General features: G+C 39.0%; 1 protein-coding gene across 3 annotated transcripts in view; it reads right to left on the reverse strand.

Moving 5' to 3' along the window:
- The window catches only part of myripa (myosin VIIA and Rab interacting protein a), a 69,616-nt gene that overhangs the window by 37,997 nt on the left and 15,505 nt on the right, over nucleotides 1-16,114 (reverse strand). For 2 of the 3 annotated variants that reach the window (XM_042498009.2, XM_042498006.2), the window contains exons 4-11: nucleotides 14,711-14,847; nucleotides 9,684-9,764; nucleotides 8,536-8,633; nucleotides 7,763-7,843; nucleotides 6,663-6,809; nucleotides 4,954-5,089; nucleotides 3,535-4,073; nucleotides 761-2,731 (exon numbers count right to left, since the gene is read on the reverse strand). In XM_042498009.2, the coding sequence (XP_042353943.2) occupies nucleotides 761-2,731; nucleotides 3,535-4,073; nucleotides 4,954-5,089; nucleotides 6,663-6,809; nucleotides 7,763-7,843; nucleotides 8,536-8,633; nucleotides 9,684-9,764; nucleotides 14,711-14,847 (3,190 nt within the window). The remainder of the gene's footprint in view (nucleotides 1-760; nucleotides 2,732-3,534; nucleotides 4,074-4,953; nucleotides 5,090-6,662; nucleotides 6,810-7,762; nucleotides 7,844-8,535; nucleotides 8,634-9,683; nucleotides 9,765-14,710; nucleotides 14,848-16,114) is intronic. The other variant, XM_042498008.2, reaches the window with a different exon arrangement.

A 16,114-nucleotide genomic window follows, 5' to 3' on the forward strand; every position in this document is an offset into this window, starting at 1 on the left:
GAAAGACCTGGTGACTTAAACTGATAAAAAAAAAAAACCCACTGAATAAAGCAGTTTCATGTTAAAAAATGATCTTTTTCTTTGTGGACAAGGACCCGCTCCCTTTGTAGATATAAACAGCTCATTCTAAGGTGACAAAAACAGAATGATTCCTGTTTTCAAGTGATCATATATTAAAGGAAATATACTCATAATATCAAATTCCATGTCATGTCTGTCCCAATATGTCTCCCATAAAGCCTACACAGCGGACCTTTAACGGGTGAAACATGCATTGTGTTTGTTTCTTGTGGTTGAAGAAAGTAGAGTGAGGCACAGTAGAGAATGATGCACTGGAACAGAAGTCATGCTCACCAGGTGCCAACGCACAAATTTAAGGAGAATAGACTGGAATGGAAAAAAATAGTTTTATATTTTTATGAGAATAAAAATCTGCTTTCAGAGAGGCCAGTCCAAACGAGTCTGCAGCATCAAAACCTCTGAGTGGACTCAAATGTGCCACAGTGTTGTTTTATTGCTAATAAATTCACTATAAGAGAATTGAAAAGATTTTAACAAATTTATCAGGGAAAGAGAGTGTTATTTCTGTTTTAAAAGTTGTGTATTCTCACTTAAATGCTCTAATCAGAACCGTGTTAGTGGAGAATAGAGGGTAGAAACATGCTTTTGAAACTGCATCTGACTTTGGTTTAGCGGGAGGTGTTCGCCACCTGCACTAATGTTGCATGCATTATCCAGAGGGAAATAAAAGAGTTCTTACACTTTGAATCTCCTCAGGTGACAGTAAACCCTCCTGCAGAGAAGACGTGCTGCTCTGCTCCACGTCCTCTGCATTTTCTTCTTTGGTTTCCTCAAGTCTTTCATCTGTTTCTTTACTTTCAGGACCTCCCTCTGCAGCACCTCCGTGTGTCTCCATCTCTTGCCACTCAGTAGCGACTTCTCTTTTTCCATCTTTTTGTTCGCCATCATTCGCTTCTGTTTTTTTAAACGCCTCAAGTGTCCCCTCAATAGCTGCATTTCTTTCGTCACGTGCTTCTGCATCTTCTACCTGCTGATTTTCATCTACACTTCCATTTTCTCTGGAAATATCTCCTCCTGTTAGCTCTGCTACATTTTCTGCTGGTCTTTCAGCCACAGCCGACTCCAGCATCGCATCTTTACCTCCTCTGTGAAACTCTTTCGCAACTTCTGTCTCCTCTGCTGCATTTGTGCTTTGTGCGTCGACAGCATTGTCCTCAAATCCATCTTCTTCCACAGTTTTCTCATCTGTCTCTAACTCCTCTGTCTCTGTATTTATGCTCCCATTTTCTGCAGCTTCATCTTTTAATGTCTCTATCTGCATGTCCTCCAGAGTCATCATCAACATGCTGCTGATTATTCTGTCAAACTCTGCAGCTTCCTCGTCGCTGTCTGCTGCTGTGTCCGCACTCTCTTCACTTTCTCTGAACTTTTCCTCTTCCTGTCCCTCCTCTCTGTCCTCTGTGTCTGTCCACTCTGCCTCTGGCTGATTTTCTTGTTGGAATTTTGTGTCAAGTGCAGATTTCATCGCCTCTGTTTTCTCTGCTAGCACCACTGTTTCTATCTCTTGTCTTTCCTCTTCTGTCAAAAGTTCTACTCTTTCTTCACATATAAGCCCCTTTACCATCCTTTCATCCTCATCTGTGACTCTGTCCTCCAAGCAATCTTTCTCTCCCTCCATCTCTGGGTCATCTTCAACTTTTGCATCACTGCTCTCTGACATTCTTTCCTCAATTTCATCCCTTAAATCAAACATTTTAACATCCAAATCTCCGAATGACTCTCTCCTGTCCTGAATCTTTCCTACTGCCTGTTCCCTCTCATCTCCTCCTTCCTGCTCCATCTCTCCATCATTCTCTCCGACTCTATCCAGCTCATCCTCAGTGGAAGAAAACTGAGAAGCACTAACTAGACTGGCCAAATCGCGCACTTGAGCGGCCTGGACGTCTTTTTCCGCCTGCAGTTCCCACAGCTTCTCTTCGTCTATCGCCTCCTCCCCCTCCTCACCTCGGCCTGCCCGGTCCAGCTCGTCCTCCGTGGATGAGAATTGCGTGGCGTTGGCTTGACTAGCTAATCTGCACACTTTCACCGCCAGCTCCTCCTCCTCTCCTGTCTTTTCTTCATCCTTGACGCCGACTCTGTCCAGCTCATCCTCTGTGGAGGAGAACTGGTTGGCCCAGACTTCTTTTTCCAGCTGACAGATTTTTGAAGTAAGTCTGTCCTCCATGTCTTCATCCTTTCCTCCATCCCATTCTCCTTCACTCTGCCCCAGTTTGTCTAACTCATCATCAGTGGACGACAGGTACGTGAGTCTGGACTGTTCGATGAGTCTGTACAATCTGTGTCTCATCTCTTCATCGTCTACGTCCTCATCTTCCTCTGTTCTTCCTTCATCCAAGTCGACCTCCATCCTCCACAACCTCTCTTCTTCTTCTTCCTCATCTACATCCTTTTCCTCCCTCTCTTCATCACTACAAGCATCTCTAAATCCTCCATCAACTTCTTCTTCTTCTTCTGCGGTGGAGGACTCAGAAACTCGGCCTGACAGCTGTTGGAGTTTTGGAGTGTGCTCCTGCTCCATCTGATTGGCTCCATGTCCCATGATGTCACTCTCATGGTCAGAGGGTTCAGGGGTCGACGCTCCGGAGGTCAAAGTGTCAGGGGTCGCAGCATCAGACGGACTTTGGGAATCATCGTCTTTCTCGCTGTCATCCTGTAAATGTGAGAAATAACAGATTTAAGAGTTTATTCTTATGTGGTGAATGATTTCCTCTAATGTTTATCACATCTACATTTGAGCATTTTACATTTTCATGAATCGCTACACATGAACTGTAGCAATGTGATCCAACTCGATGCACTTATATTAAGAAACTGTACTTTTTTTGTCAGAGTAGGAGGGTGACTGGGGTGCTACTTCATTTTTTTTTAAAATCATGAGCCTCAACAAAGATATAAGTAGTCAGTTAAAAAAAATGATAAAAATCAGTATCAGAATATTTTAACATCAAAATTTGTCTTTTCTGTCTGTAAAACCAGTTAAAAAATTTTAAATGTTTGATGACTTACCTGCACTAACAAAACTTCATCCAATCGAATAGGACTATACTCTTTGAGCTTTTGAGCTTTTGTTTTGTATATTTAAAGCAGCACTTGTTCAAGTTTGAGAAGATCTGACCACAAAATATTTGTCATTTTTGCTTGATTAAACAACTGTTACAATCATTTGATTGTCTTATTTATTCATTTTCATATTTTGGTGCACTTTATTGTAAGAGCTGTTCTGCATTCCTGTTTTAACAGCTCTAATGTTGCTTTTTTAACACACTTAAATAACAATTGTATTTGAGACCTTTACAGTAAAATTATCATGTTATTGAACTAGAATTGGCAGTTTTTCTTGGTTATGTAAAGCCTACTTGGCTACATTATTATTCAGATTTAGTTCTGGTGTGAATCATTGAGCGATCTTCCCATCTCATTTTATCTCATCGGTTTGCAGTTTTTATTTCTTACCAGCACAGAAGAAGACTGTTTCTTACTCCTTTTCCTCCGTAATCTCCTGACTTTTCCCACCTCTGGCTCTGCAGCCACGTTACTCTCTTCCTCTCCTGCTCCTTCCACGTTAAAGTTCACATCAATGATGCTGGTCCTGCGGGAGGATGAAGGTCGCCTGATCTCCGGAGGCACTTTCCTCTTAAACAGAGCCAGCAGAGGTTTATGAGGCTTCCAGTTCCCCTCAGAGTCTGAGAACAGCTCCTCTCTGCTGCCCGACAGCGGGGACGCATTTCTGTTGTGGCCGTCCTGCAGGATGAAATTGGAGTCTGTCATCTTCCTGTGGATCTCCTGGAGGACAGCACCCCAGGAGCTGTCCGACTCGGGTTTGGTTTCGTTGTCAGAGCCCATTCCTTCGTAGGCGGACACCACTCCAGACTCCCTCTCCAAGGCACTGAAGACCAGGCTCTTCCTTTTGGTCAGCAGGCTGGGACGAGACAGCTGGGTGCTCTGCAGGGCGATCCAGTTCCCATCGGGGCTCTTCAGCACTGAGGACACACCTCCGCATGTGACACACACACAAATACAGATATCATGCAGACCAGCAGAGACCATATGCCAAACCAGCACACAAAGTAAAATCATGCATGCAGCAACAAAAACAAACACAGTGGAGGCACGTATTAGCTGAATGATTATTTATTATCGGAACTTACTGATATTGTATAAGCTTGTGTTTAACCACGCTTTCCATCATGCTTTCCATCATCTTTTATATGTAGAATATGTAGCTCTACATTAAAACTACAGCAATTGCTTTGATAATCAATTAAGTACATGCATTTTTATGGCAAAGTTATGATTTTTTGCTTTTTTGTTGAGGCTAAATTTTATATTTAGCTCTTTAAAACCTGGGCTTATTGGCATAATGTCTTTGAAAAACTTCGGAAGAAGGCAATTAACTTAAAAGGAAATTATCCAAAAATTGCAACAAATTAGCACAAAAACAATACCATAAAACAAAAACAAACAAATACAAAAGTGTAGAGTTAAAAACAAAACAAAACAAGTAAACAACCTAGAAAAACTTCTTTAAACGTATAATTCTATAGCATAATCTTGAAAATAAAATTATAATAATTATAAATATCATTTTCTAGACATTTTTCCTTAGCTTTTTCAAAAATAATTTTCTAATTCAACTAATTTATTCCATTTGCTGGACATTTCTTGGCAATTTGCTCATTGCCATTTTTCCCTTGTTTTTTTTTTTTTTTAAGAATCAAACCAACGTGCTCAGGTTTCAGAGGCTTAAATACTTGTGAAAGACAACTTAATGCAGCACGAGAAAAGTGATGTCGATCCAGGTTTCAAAGGATTAACTGACCAAAGAAACAATGACTGGTGGGTTTAAAAAATAAAAGAGCAACAAGATCTTACCAGCGTTGTCCAGCCGGTCTACACTCTTCCAGGTTGACATCCCTGACCCCCCTCCGTCCTTCTTTAACGCCTGTGGGGAGTCTTGTATTAGACCTGGACCGTCATTGTCCAACAGTGAGAAGGCAGAGTGTGACCTCTGAGAGGACAGAGACGACAAATAAAAAAATCACACCGGATGTTAGGCATAAAATCAAGTCAACAGAGCAGTTTAACCAGTAGAGGTCATCACATGACACCATATAGATGAGAAGATTTGTTGTGCAGGAAACAACACCACTTTTCGTGCTTAGTGGTGGAATATGATCACATCCTTCACCTAAGTAAAAGTAGTAGTAGTAGTAGTAGTACTAATATCACAATGTAAAAGTACTCCATTTAAATTAAAAGCCCTTCATTTAAAATCAGACTTTAGTATTCAAATGTCATCAGAAAAATGCACTCATTCTGCAGAAAAAAACCCAGCTATGGCTGATGATTATATATATATATATATATATATATATATATATATATATATATATATATATATATATATATATATATATATATATATATATATATATATATATATATATGTTGATGGATGTATATGTATTTTTCACTTGTCGCTCCTTTGGGTTAGTGTAGTCCAGTGTTTTTTTAACAGAGGGATCAAAGCTCCTCCAAAGGGTTATAAGATAATTTGAGGGGCTGCAAGAGAATTAATGGAACAGGAAAGAAGAATATCGGCTGCACAGACAAGTTGTTAAATTTTGGAATTTGAATACTGGATATGCGTCTGTTAGCAACCCTGTCTCCTATAAGGAGAGGAGGATTTTAGCAAGGTTACAATTTTATTTGTACAGCCTGACAGTATAAATCAGAAATTCTCCTAAAGGGGCTTGACACTCTTAACAGCATTTGACACCTTCCTCTGCTTTGGATTAGGAAAAACCTCCCCAAAAAGCCTTTAACGGAGGAAAATATAAATTAAAGAAACCCTAGGAAGTGCAAGTGTGGAGGGATCGCTCTCCTTGGATGCACACACATGCATTAGATGTTATGTGTAAAGCATAACCAACTAACAGAATTACAGTATCAAAAAAAAGTATCATACTTGAGTAAATGTTTAGTTCCTCACATCCCAATACAGGTGCATCTCAAAAAACGATAATATTGTGAAAAAGTGTGTTTTTCTTTGTAATTCATTTCAGAAAGTAATACTTTCATATATTGCATATTCCTTACACATAAATTGAAATATTTCAAGCCTTTCATTGTTTTAATTTTGATGATTATGTCTTGCAGCTCATGAAAATTGGAAATCAAGTATCTCAAATTATTAGAATATTTCCTACGATTAATAAAAAAAATTGATTTACATACTCAATACTTGGTTGGGGCTCTCACACTACTGTAGTGTGCCATGGAGGCGATCGACCTGTGGCACTGCGGAGGTGCTCTGATGGCGGCCTTTAGCTCATCTGAATTTTTGGGTCAGGTGTTTCTAATGTTATGTTTTCCCCATTATTTACATTTTTCTAGCTGTAGGCCATAATTATCAAAATTAAAATAGAAAAATGCCTGAATCATTTTCAGTTTATCTAATGAGTCCAAATACACATTTTTACTTTCTTAAACTGATGGAAAACATTATACCTAATCACACTATTCTAATTTTTTCTCCTTGTAATTGTAGAGTAAAAGCTTAAGTGATTGTGACTTTTTACCCAGAGGCCTGATTGGTGTTTAAGGGAGCTGGAGGCTTGATCACAGCTGGACTGATGATGTTGATGAAGATCAGTGTTGTGTTCATGTGGCCAATCCTGGTCATATTCTGCCCTCATCTCAGCCAAAGTCTTCCTCCTACTAATAATCTGAGAGAGACAGAGAGATGATTAGTGCTGCATAAAACTGTACAAACACACAACACAACTAGAATTACCACCTCATGGTTGTATGTCTCCACGCACCAGTCAAGTTGCATTTACACTTTATATCCATGTCTGCGAAAACATGGATGCTTCATAGACATCTTCACCCGGCAGCACAGAAGATCTATATAATCAGCAGTTTCAAGACACCAAAGTTTAGTGTCTGTGATTCAGACCAAATGTCTGCTCTTCTGCTGCTGAGTTATATGTAGAGTAACGGAGTGTTTTTGCAGAACATTATGAAGACACAGTGAAGTTTACCTTTGACCTTTAGGATATAAAATGTCATCACATCTCTTACACATTTGTGTGAAATTTCATCATATTTTTGTCATGCAAGAGTTATGGCCAAAAACATGTTTTGTGAGGTCACAGCGAACATTGACCATCAAATTCTAAATGATTCATTTTTGAGTCCAAGTGGACGTTTGTGTCAAATTTGAGGAAATTCCCTCAAGGTATTCATGAGATATTACATACACGAGAATGAAATGAACGCAAGGTCATGGTCACCTTGACCTTTGACCACCAAATGTATTCCGTTCATCACCAAGACCAAGTGGACGTTGGTGCCAAATTTGAAGAAATTCCCCCAACACATTCTTGATATGTCTTGTTTACAAGAATGGGATGGACAGACAATCGGAACATTTAAAAAATAAAGCCATGAAAAGTCAGCCGGTTTTAATCAATAATTTTCAAAATGTGCAGACGGTATAAATTTGAAGTAGCTAAACAGCTGAAATGTCCCCTGCTGAGTCACATTTGAATATTAAGCAAAGGCCTTTTCACACATAGTTTATCGGCCTAATCCCACTTTACAACATAAACCATCTGTTACTGTGAAAAATGAGTGTTAACAGCTCAGACAGTAAAATCTTTATTTTCTTTCGTACTTTTTGGACAATAGTTTTAGCCAGTTCCTCAATGAGCTCTCCTCTGTGCTCCCGCAGATAGTGAGCCTCATTCTGGTTCTCCTGGAGAACAAATAAAAACACCAATATTCAGTTACACACACAAACACACACACAAATACACACTCTATAAGCTGATTACTCCTTGCACACACTCTGAATCTACATATTTTCTGTACTGTAGAAAGTTTACCATACCACGTGAAAGAGGGAAGTGTTTTTAGGTTGATAACATTTACATGAAGTGTAGAATACAAGAATTAAAGAGAAATACAACTTCATGAATTTGCAGAGCAGAGTTTAATGAAGTATAAAAATATACTATGTATAACTGAATTGCGAAGTAAAAGTAACTACTTTGTTTAATTTAGCCAATGATCATTATTTTCCATTTTCTGGAAGCCAAACAATGGCCCAGATGTTTGTTTTATACTGTAGCATTTAACAGTCATTTGGATTGCAGCATAATCCTGATGGTTTTTCATAATCTGACTATAACTGACTCAAAAAAAGAGAAAGAACAACAGTCGGATTAAGAAGGAACTGCAGACGATCAAAGTACGATTGAAGTCCAAAAAAAGTAACATACTTAAGGGTCTGATCAATGAAAGTAGGTAGTAATAGTGCCCAATTGTGAATGAAATGTCAACGAAAACAAAATAAACATACATTTTTGGGACACAAAGTGCAAGACAGTGTGTGTAAAAACTCCGATATATGATGACAGACTATAAAAGGTGAAAAGCATAAATTACCTGATTGGAAGTGTCGAACTCAGCCTTGGAAATGGCCTCGTCTATGGCTTCCTCTGCCACCCGCAAGGCCACAGTGAGCGTCTCTGCCATGCTGTGCTCTGAACACAAACAAACACAATCATCACTGATGGTGTTGTTACCCGAATGACCCAAAGCAGGAACACACGGGGAGTAACTGCATCCTTTTCAGTTTAATTGTGTTTTCAAACCGTGTCACTAATCTGTTTTCACTACAGAGACGTGATCATCGGGTGGCTTCTCATTCACGTTTGCAGTCACTTATCATGTTGGTGCAGTGACCTGGGAGAGTGAGGAGTACTGAGGGCAGATCGGGACGGCAAACGAGAGCAGAACAGACTGAAAACACAGCTGCATGAGATGCCAAAGAACGCAACAAGAATTGAGATCAAAATTTATCTCTGCACTGTTTCATAAAGCATCAGATTCATGGCAGCTGGAACAAATATGAGTTTATGGATTTATGAAGGGATTACAATGACCCAAAAATAACCTTCAACTGGATAATGTGGCCACAGAGGGCCAGTTGCAGCGTCTTTCTTGTGGAGATTGAATTAAGCACTCACTGTTATGAGGTTCCTCTTGGCAAATAGGGCAACTGCCCTGGGGCCCTTAAGATGGCAGGTTCACTGAATTAATTTATATAAAATGACTTGATTGCTGCATTTTTACATTTTACCTGTGTGCGGCATGCATTAGCTCTTAAACTGCCAGTTATCCAAGTAATGCTGGAGCAACCCGATCTGGTCTGATGAACAGTGGTCTTACTCAAAACCTCACTTTGGTGCATTAAGTAAGTGATAACTGGAGCCCTGCAGTGTGCGAGCCGTTTTTTGCCTTTTTAATTCTCACTTGTGTTTGGTTCAGCAGATGCTTCAAGTCTGGATTGGATGTGCATGCATACTGTTGATTCTGCAGCCCTTTATCAGCTCTAAACCCGCTCTGGGTCGCCTTTTGTACGAAAGTGTTACACCTTAAGTTCTTCTGGTTTTGTGCATGTGTAACCAGAAGATGTCTTGACACAAAAATAAAAACTGTAAAATTGTAATAATCCAAAAACAATTAAAAGCTTAACATGAGTGTACAGCACAAACAAAGATCAGTGAAATCATTATAAAATTTGTCTGCACCTTCAGTTTGTCTGTAGAATGTTGAGTCGCTCCCGCAGACGCTGCCCTCATTGCAGATACTCTCCTCGTAGGCGCTGCCCTCTGCACACATGCACACACGCACACACACACACACACACACACACACACACACACACACACATGCACACATGCACACACGCGTGCACATACACATACACACACACAAACAGATGTTGGCATGAAAAGAAAAAAGACACAGTTGATTCACAATTTTCTCAGATCAGATGGGACATTAACCAAAAAAGATGAATGGATAATTACAAACAGTAAATTATGTTTCTTGTCTCATTTGGTTATTTACATCAATTGAATGCCTCAACGTCTAACAGTAAGGTCTCTAATAACAGAAGATAGAACGTCAGTATTGAAAATAAATTTGTTCATATTCATTCATGCAGAAATCTGAAATAAGCTGTCCCTAATGAGAATTTTTCCTCCTCCCATGAGAGCCCTGTATGTTTTATTTGATGTCAGGTTTTTCTGCATCACTGCAATATATCAGTTTATATATGAATAAAGTTGAATGATCAATGAAATTTAATCCTCCCATTGGACATTAAGCTGCCTTGTCTACAAATTAAACCTGAAACAAGGAAATATAACCATAAACCAAATCAAGTTGATGATATATCTGTGCTCTGAATATCAAAACCAGTATCTTTTACATATAAAAGTTTTAGATTTAGATTTAACTACATGACCTGATTTTAGAAAGTTGGTTAAGTTTAAATTAATTCATACAACTCAAATACACACAAGAAATAATAATAATAATAATTTGTTAGTTTTTGAAGCAGTGACAAACCAAAGCAAGTTTTGCTGATCGATGAGGTGTAAGCTGAAGCCTCAGTTTATTGGACTTCCCCTTTTCACATTAATAGTTTTGTATTGTTTGCTGAAGGAGCAGGAAAAAGGTCAGTCACACTGTAGACAGTTTCTCTTTCCAACTCGGAGCTCGAGTTCTTTTCACATCATGTAAACATTCATGCAACAATGCAGCCATTTGTGGTTATATAAGTGCATTAGAGTGGCCTCGCAAGTGGTATTACCAGGCGACCTGATCTGCGACGCTGGTTCAGAGGTACAGTAAAAGTACAAAGGGTCACTTCCAATCATTTTAAGGGACAAAGAGAGGACTTGAGTGATATGAAGTGTAGATATATTATTTTGAATATTTAGAGAGCACTCTACTCTTTGCTAAAAAAAAAAAACAAAAAAAAAACCTAGACCCTAACATGAGTTCACTGATGAGAGATATCCTGTAAATTCAAACAAAATGATATATTTCAGGGACTGCAGTGTGGACTTTGGTCCTGTGACCCCCGGCGCGTGTGTGTGTGTGTGTGTGTGTGTGTGCGCAGACATCTGTGTTGTAACATCTAATGAGTCAGGACACATTTGGCTGCAGCACAGGCACATGAAAAAGACTCGTGACCTACACAGTTTCCTCCAAAACAGCAGCTAAAAGGTCAGAGTGACCCTGAAGGCACCATGAGGAAGGTGACCTGGCAGTTTCATATGGGCAGTGTATGTCACTGTAATAATAAGATACAATCATGGTAGTTGCTCTTGATGTAGTAATAAAACATTTAGATTTTCAACCAAAAATCCTCAAGAAAACCGAAAACTGTTTCCTAAACTGTAACAGAAGCAGAAATCATCAAGAGCATGATGACACATGATGTCGAACGTCATAATGTTGGCCGTGCAAAACACCCTATATGGTAAATCTTTGTAACATCCAATTTGCGACAACCTCTGCCATACTTATACACACTATAATTGCAATAGCAAAACACAAACTGTTTGTCTGTGTTTGAATTATCTCAACTTCATAGAGACAGACAGCACTACAGACGAGAACGCCACTGTGACGTTGGTATACTGTCGAATGCAACATCCCCTTTAGGGTGAATTGTTATAGCTTTTTAAGATCTCTTACCTTTAATTTGTCTTATGACTAAATTATGACGTACTGTCGTCAGCCTCCAACACATTTTGTGATAATTAACAAATGTCAGTGAACACACTAAACATTATATCTACTAAACATCAACATGTTAACACTGCCAGTGCAAATGTTAGCATTCAGCTCACATCAGCGCTGTAAGTAGGTACAGACCATTGACAAAACAGAAAGATAGGCGACATAACAGCTCCCCAAAAGAGAGGTCAAAACATGTTGATTGTCCCCGAGTGGCTGGCTGCAGCATAGGTCATAAACTTTTGTAAAGTGGAGATACGTGACGTCCATATTTTTATAAAGTCAATGGTACAGCCCTCAGAGGTGGTAGCATGATCTGTAGACTGTCGGTTTTGTTTTTCTCCATCTCCCTGAGTTGTTGATGTAAGTTTTTTTGTCTAAATAACAAATAAAAACAATGGTTAAAGAACAAGTAGACCGAAAGAGAATAACTAACAATACTTTTTTTTTTTACTTGTAATTTTCAACACTGACTTCTGTTTCTACATTGCTGACAACATGTATTTAAGCAGGCGCTTCAGATCAAATCCACAGTCACACAAATGGACTGAAAAATACAGCTTATTGCTGCACTTCTGAACTCAAACATCTCCTCAGTCTGACAAGTGTGACGAACTGCCATCACTGGATCACATGCACATTTACTTACACATCAACCCAAGTCACTGATGATGAGCAATACTGAGCAATACATCTCTCCGTATCTGTCAAACTGCAACTTTACCTTTTGCTGCTTACTTTGCACGGTTGTTGGTTGTATTTTGTTTATTATTGCTTATAATTTTGTACTTACATTGCTTCAGTTCTGTACTTTTTATCATTGCATATTCATTATTTCTTTTTCAAGACTTTTTTTGTGATCTTTAAATGCAATGCCCCATTTGAGGCTGTTCTAACTGAAATTTAGTTATGCTTACACACTGACAACAAAGTTCTTAAATGTCTTGCCTGTAACTCTATACTGCATGTAAAATAGCATCCAGTGATGTTTACTGTACTGCGTGTTCTCTTCCTCAGGGTCACTTTGTTATTTAACTTTACTCTTTCGAGAAGGATTTCTTTGAGCGCTGTTGCTGAGCTGTGGCATTGTGTCTGGAGGGGGAAATGTTTCACTGCAACGCAAATCTCAAACAAAGATGATGCCTCGACCCACAGCTATTAGTCCCCAAATGTCAGCTCTATTAATGCTGATGCTATTCATGCGGCTCGCATTGTTTTTATGCAAAGTAACGTCAGCAGAGCTTTCCATGAGTCAGACTATGCAGATGCAGATTTGGCAGCTGAATAAACACTGTTGAATTTCCAGTTTGGGTCAAGTTATAAACAAATTAAAATGTATGATACAGTGTGTGTGTGTGTGTGTGTGTGTGTGTGTGTGTGCGTGTGCGTGTGCGTGTGCGTGTGCATGCAGAGAATGAAAACGGTAAACCAGAGCGAGACGCCCAGAGGTGGCCCGATGCCAGCCCACATCAGTCCTCCTCCCACAGGGGTCACAGCTCTGCATCATCTGCAGTCGGTGACCTCTCCTCCACAAAACACTTATAATTCTCTAAATCCCTTGTCTGTTAAATCAGATCAGAGACTCTGAAGTAATGGTCCAGAGATGCACTCCTCCGCCTGTACATACTGGAGCATATGCTGCTGGGTGAACAGTTACATTCAAAGCACTGTATAGTGCTACAAATACATTTTCAGCATGACTGACGCCGGCAAAGCTCCGAACACTGCCTGTGGTTGCGCAACATGCTTCACAATAAGCTGTGTAGGACTGCTTAAAGACACACGCCACTCTGAGGTTAGAACATGTCGGGATCGTAGCCAAAAATTTAGCTCTGACAAAAAAGACAAATGGTGAAATATATTGAATGTTTTTCATTAATCAAACTTCAGATTTTCTTTTTTTTTTTTTAAATCTTTTTGTGTGTTAGTGTGTGTCCCTTTTTACAATCATTCTGTGTCACCTCTATCATTTGCTCTGTTTCTGCATACCCTTGAACAGAAATCATCATCTTTTTCCCAAACAAAAATCAAAACCACAACCTCCAGGCCAAAAAATAGCATGCCAAAAATGTTACGTTTTGATGAAGATTTGGATATTGCAATAATGCATGCCTGCTTTGTTGTATTCATAAAGATCTACACCAAATAAAACAACTTGAAAATGCATTTCAGTAAAGCCTAAGCTCTTTCAACCAGTCAAGTTGCAGTTTACATCCCTGTCTGTCCAGAATCAGCTAGCCATGGTCAGTTATGCCCAAAAATGTGTTTGATGAGGTCACAGTGACCTTTGTCCTCAAAATTATAATTTCATCCTTAATTCCATGTGGACGTTAGTGTCAAATTTAAAGAAATTCCCTCCAGGCAGGCCTTAGATGGTGCGTTTACGAGAATGGGACGCATGAACAGACAACTCGAAAACATAATGCCTCCAGCCACATCTTTCGCCGGCACGGAGGCTGTATAATATTTTTGTGATGACACAGTAAAGTTTAAATTGGCATCGACCCTTATATACTGTATTATAAAACCCAACAACAGCACTGACCTCCTGATCTCTGCTGAATGTAGAGAGAGAAAACAAACATTAAAAAAAACTTGGAGCCTGGCAGCATCAACAGTAATCTGCTGAAGTTATGTGAGATGAAAGCCAAGCAAAAGCCTAATCCTGTTTCACTCTCCTCCCAACTTGCTTTTCCACACTGCTTTGAGATATGATGCACAGAAATATACACGCACAAAATAAATCAAGCACATGGTGTGTATAGGTCGACAAGAATCTCCTTATAGAAACACGCTATCAAGTCTTATGAGAAAAAAAAAAATCTCCCTGCAGTAATCCATTTACAGCTTTTAATATGGGATTTGGTTTGGAGAAGAAGATTTGAACAAGTCATATTAAGGATTTCAGGACCCTTTTAGATGTTGAATTTACAAGTTTCATTCCTTGCTGTTTGTTTTATGTTTCTGCCTGGTCAAGTGACCATCAGGTTTTAACTACAACACTAATGAACAGGTGGTTTACCAGTAAGCTCTGAAAGCGCGCTGTGCTCCGCAAGGTGCTTCCTGTAAAGAGTCTTCAGCACTTTGGCACTGCCGAACCTCTTGAAGCGCGTCTTCACATTAGTGTAGAACCACTCCAGTGACTGCGTCTTCAACAACCTGAGAGAGAACCACAAACAGACCTGCAGTTTTAAATATGATCAATAGATTCTGATACTTTGTCAACATGTTTGATTAAAGCAAACTGAATGAATTAAATCAACATTAACAGATTCACACTTTGTTTTACTGTTGATATTATATGCTGATGATACAGTTATATTGGTTTTAAACTGCTGCAGCTGGTCTCTAACCCATTTCCAATTATCATTCGTAAAGCTATTACCAGATGATAAACTGCAGGACTGTTTTCTTAAGTCCTATTCACACCGGACGAGTAATATCTGAGGACCTCATGTGATGTAGAAAATTACCCTCCCACATCTATATTTTGTGTGTTGCATTTGCATGTGATATGCAAAGTCTGTATTTTTTTTATGTTTACTGACAATCTGTTGCAGATATGATGTGAAAAGCTAGGGGTTTACACATGGATGGTAAAGATCAATATTTGAGCAAACTCCTTTTATATTCCTCATTCTAATAGTTCTGTGCACAAAAATTGGATTAAATTAGACATTATTTAGACATTATTGCCCACCTCACTGGAAATATGTCTGCCTTCGCTCACACACAAAGGTACATAACAAAATAGAGAATTAAAAAAAGCACAAATGTACGCAAAATGAGGGACAAATCGCATCTTGTACTGATGGAATAAGGCACAATGCTTTTTTTTAAGTGGATGAGCTCATATAATGCAATAATATTTAAAATTGCAAACACAGCCTCCATAATTCTCTACCAGGAACAAGGCAGGAAAGAAACATGGAGGAAACAAAAAATGAAATATGACCCCAAATCAAATGTAGATTTGTATTTGACTAATAACATCGCATGACTTCTGTGTTTGACAGATTTTTACTTGTCAAATTACGGACACGGCAGATTAGCACAGGATTAAGATCACAGACGGCCTCCGCAATTATTACAATTCACTAGAGGTCTCGAGGTAATACTAGTCCTGTGTGAACAGGGCTTTAGAGTTATTCTGTGGATTATAATAACAGTGATATAGAATATATGTATATATATTTATATAAGATGCTTATGTTTTTGTCGGTGTACAAATATGTAAAAGAGAGTTTTGATGTATATGTAATTAGTATTTAAGATTGAGAATGAGCTGAGATCTAATTGAATGTTTAGGAATGACAGCTGTAGGTTATCGCAGAGATATTCGTGTCAGCATATTAATGAGTTACCATCTGTTCACTGTGCGCTTGAGTTACAGTGTGACAGGAGCCGAGCAAGAGTGTGAACAGTG

Source organism: Plectropomus leopardus, chromosome 12 (assembly GCF_026936395.1).
Source record: "Plectropomus leopardus strain MGB_pleo_1.0 chromosome 12, ASM2693639v1, whole genome shotgun sequence".
NCBI lineage: Eukaryota > Metazoa > Chordata > Actinopteri > Perciformes > Serranidae > Plectropomus > Plectropomus leopardus.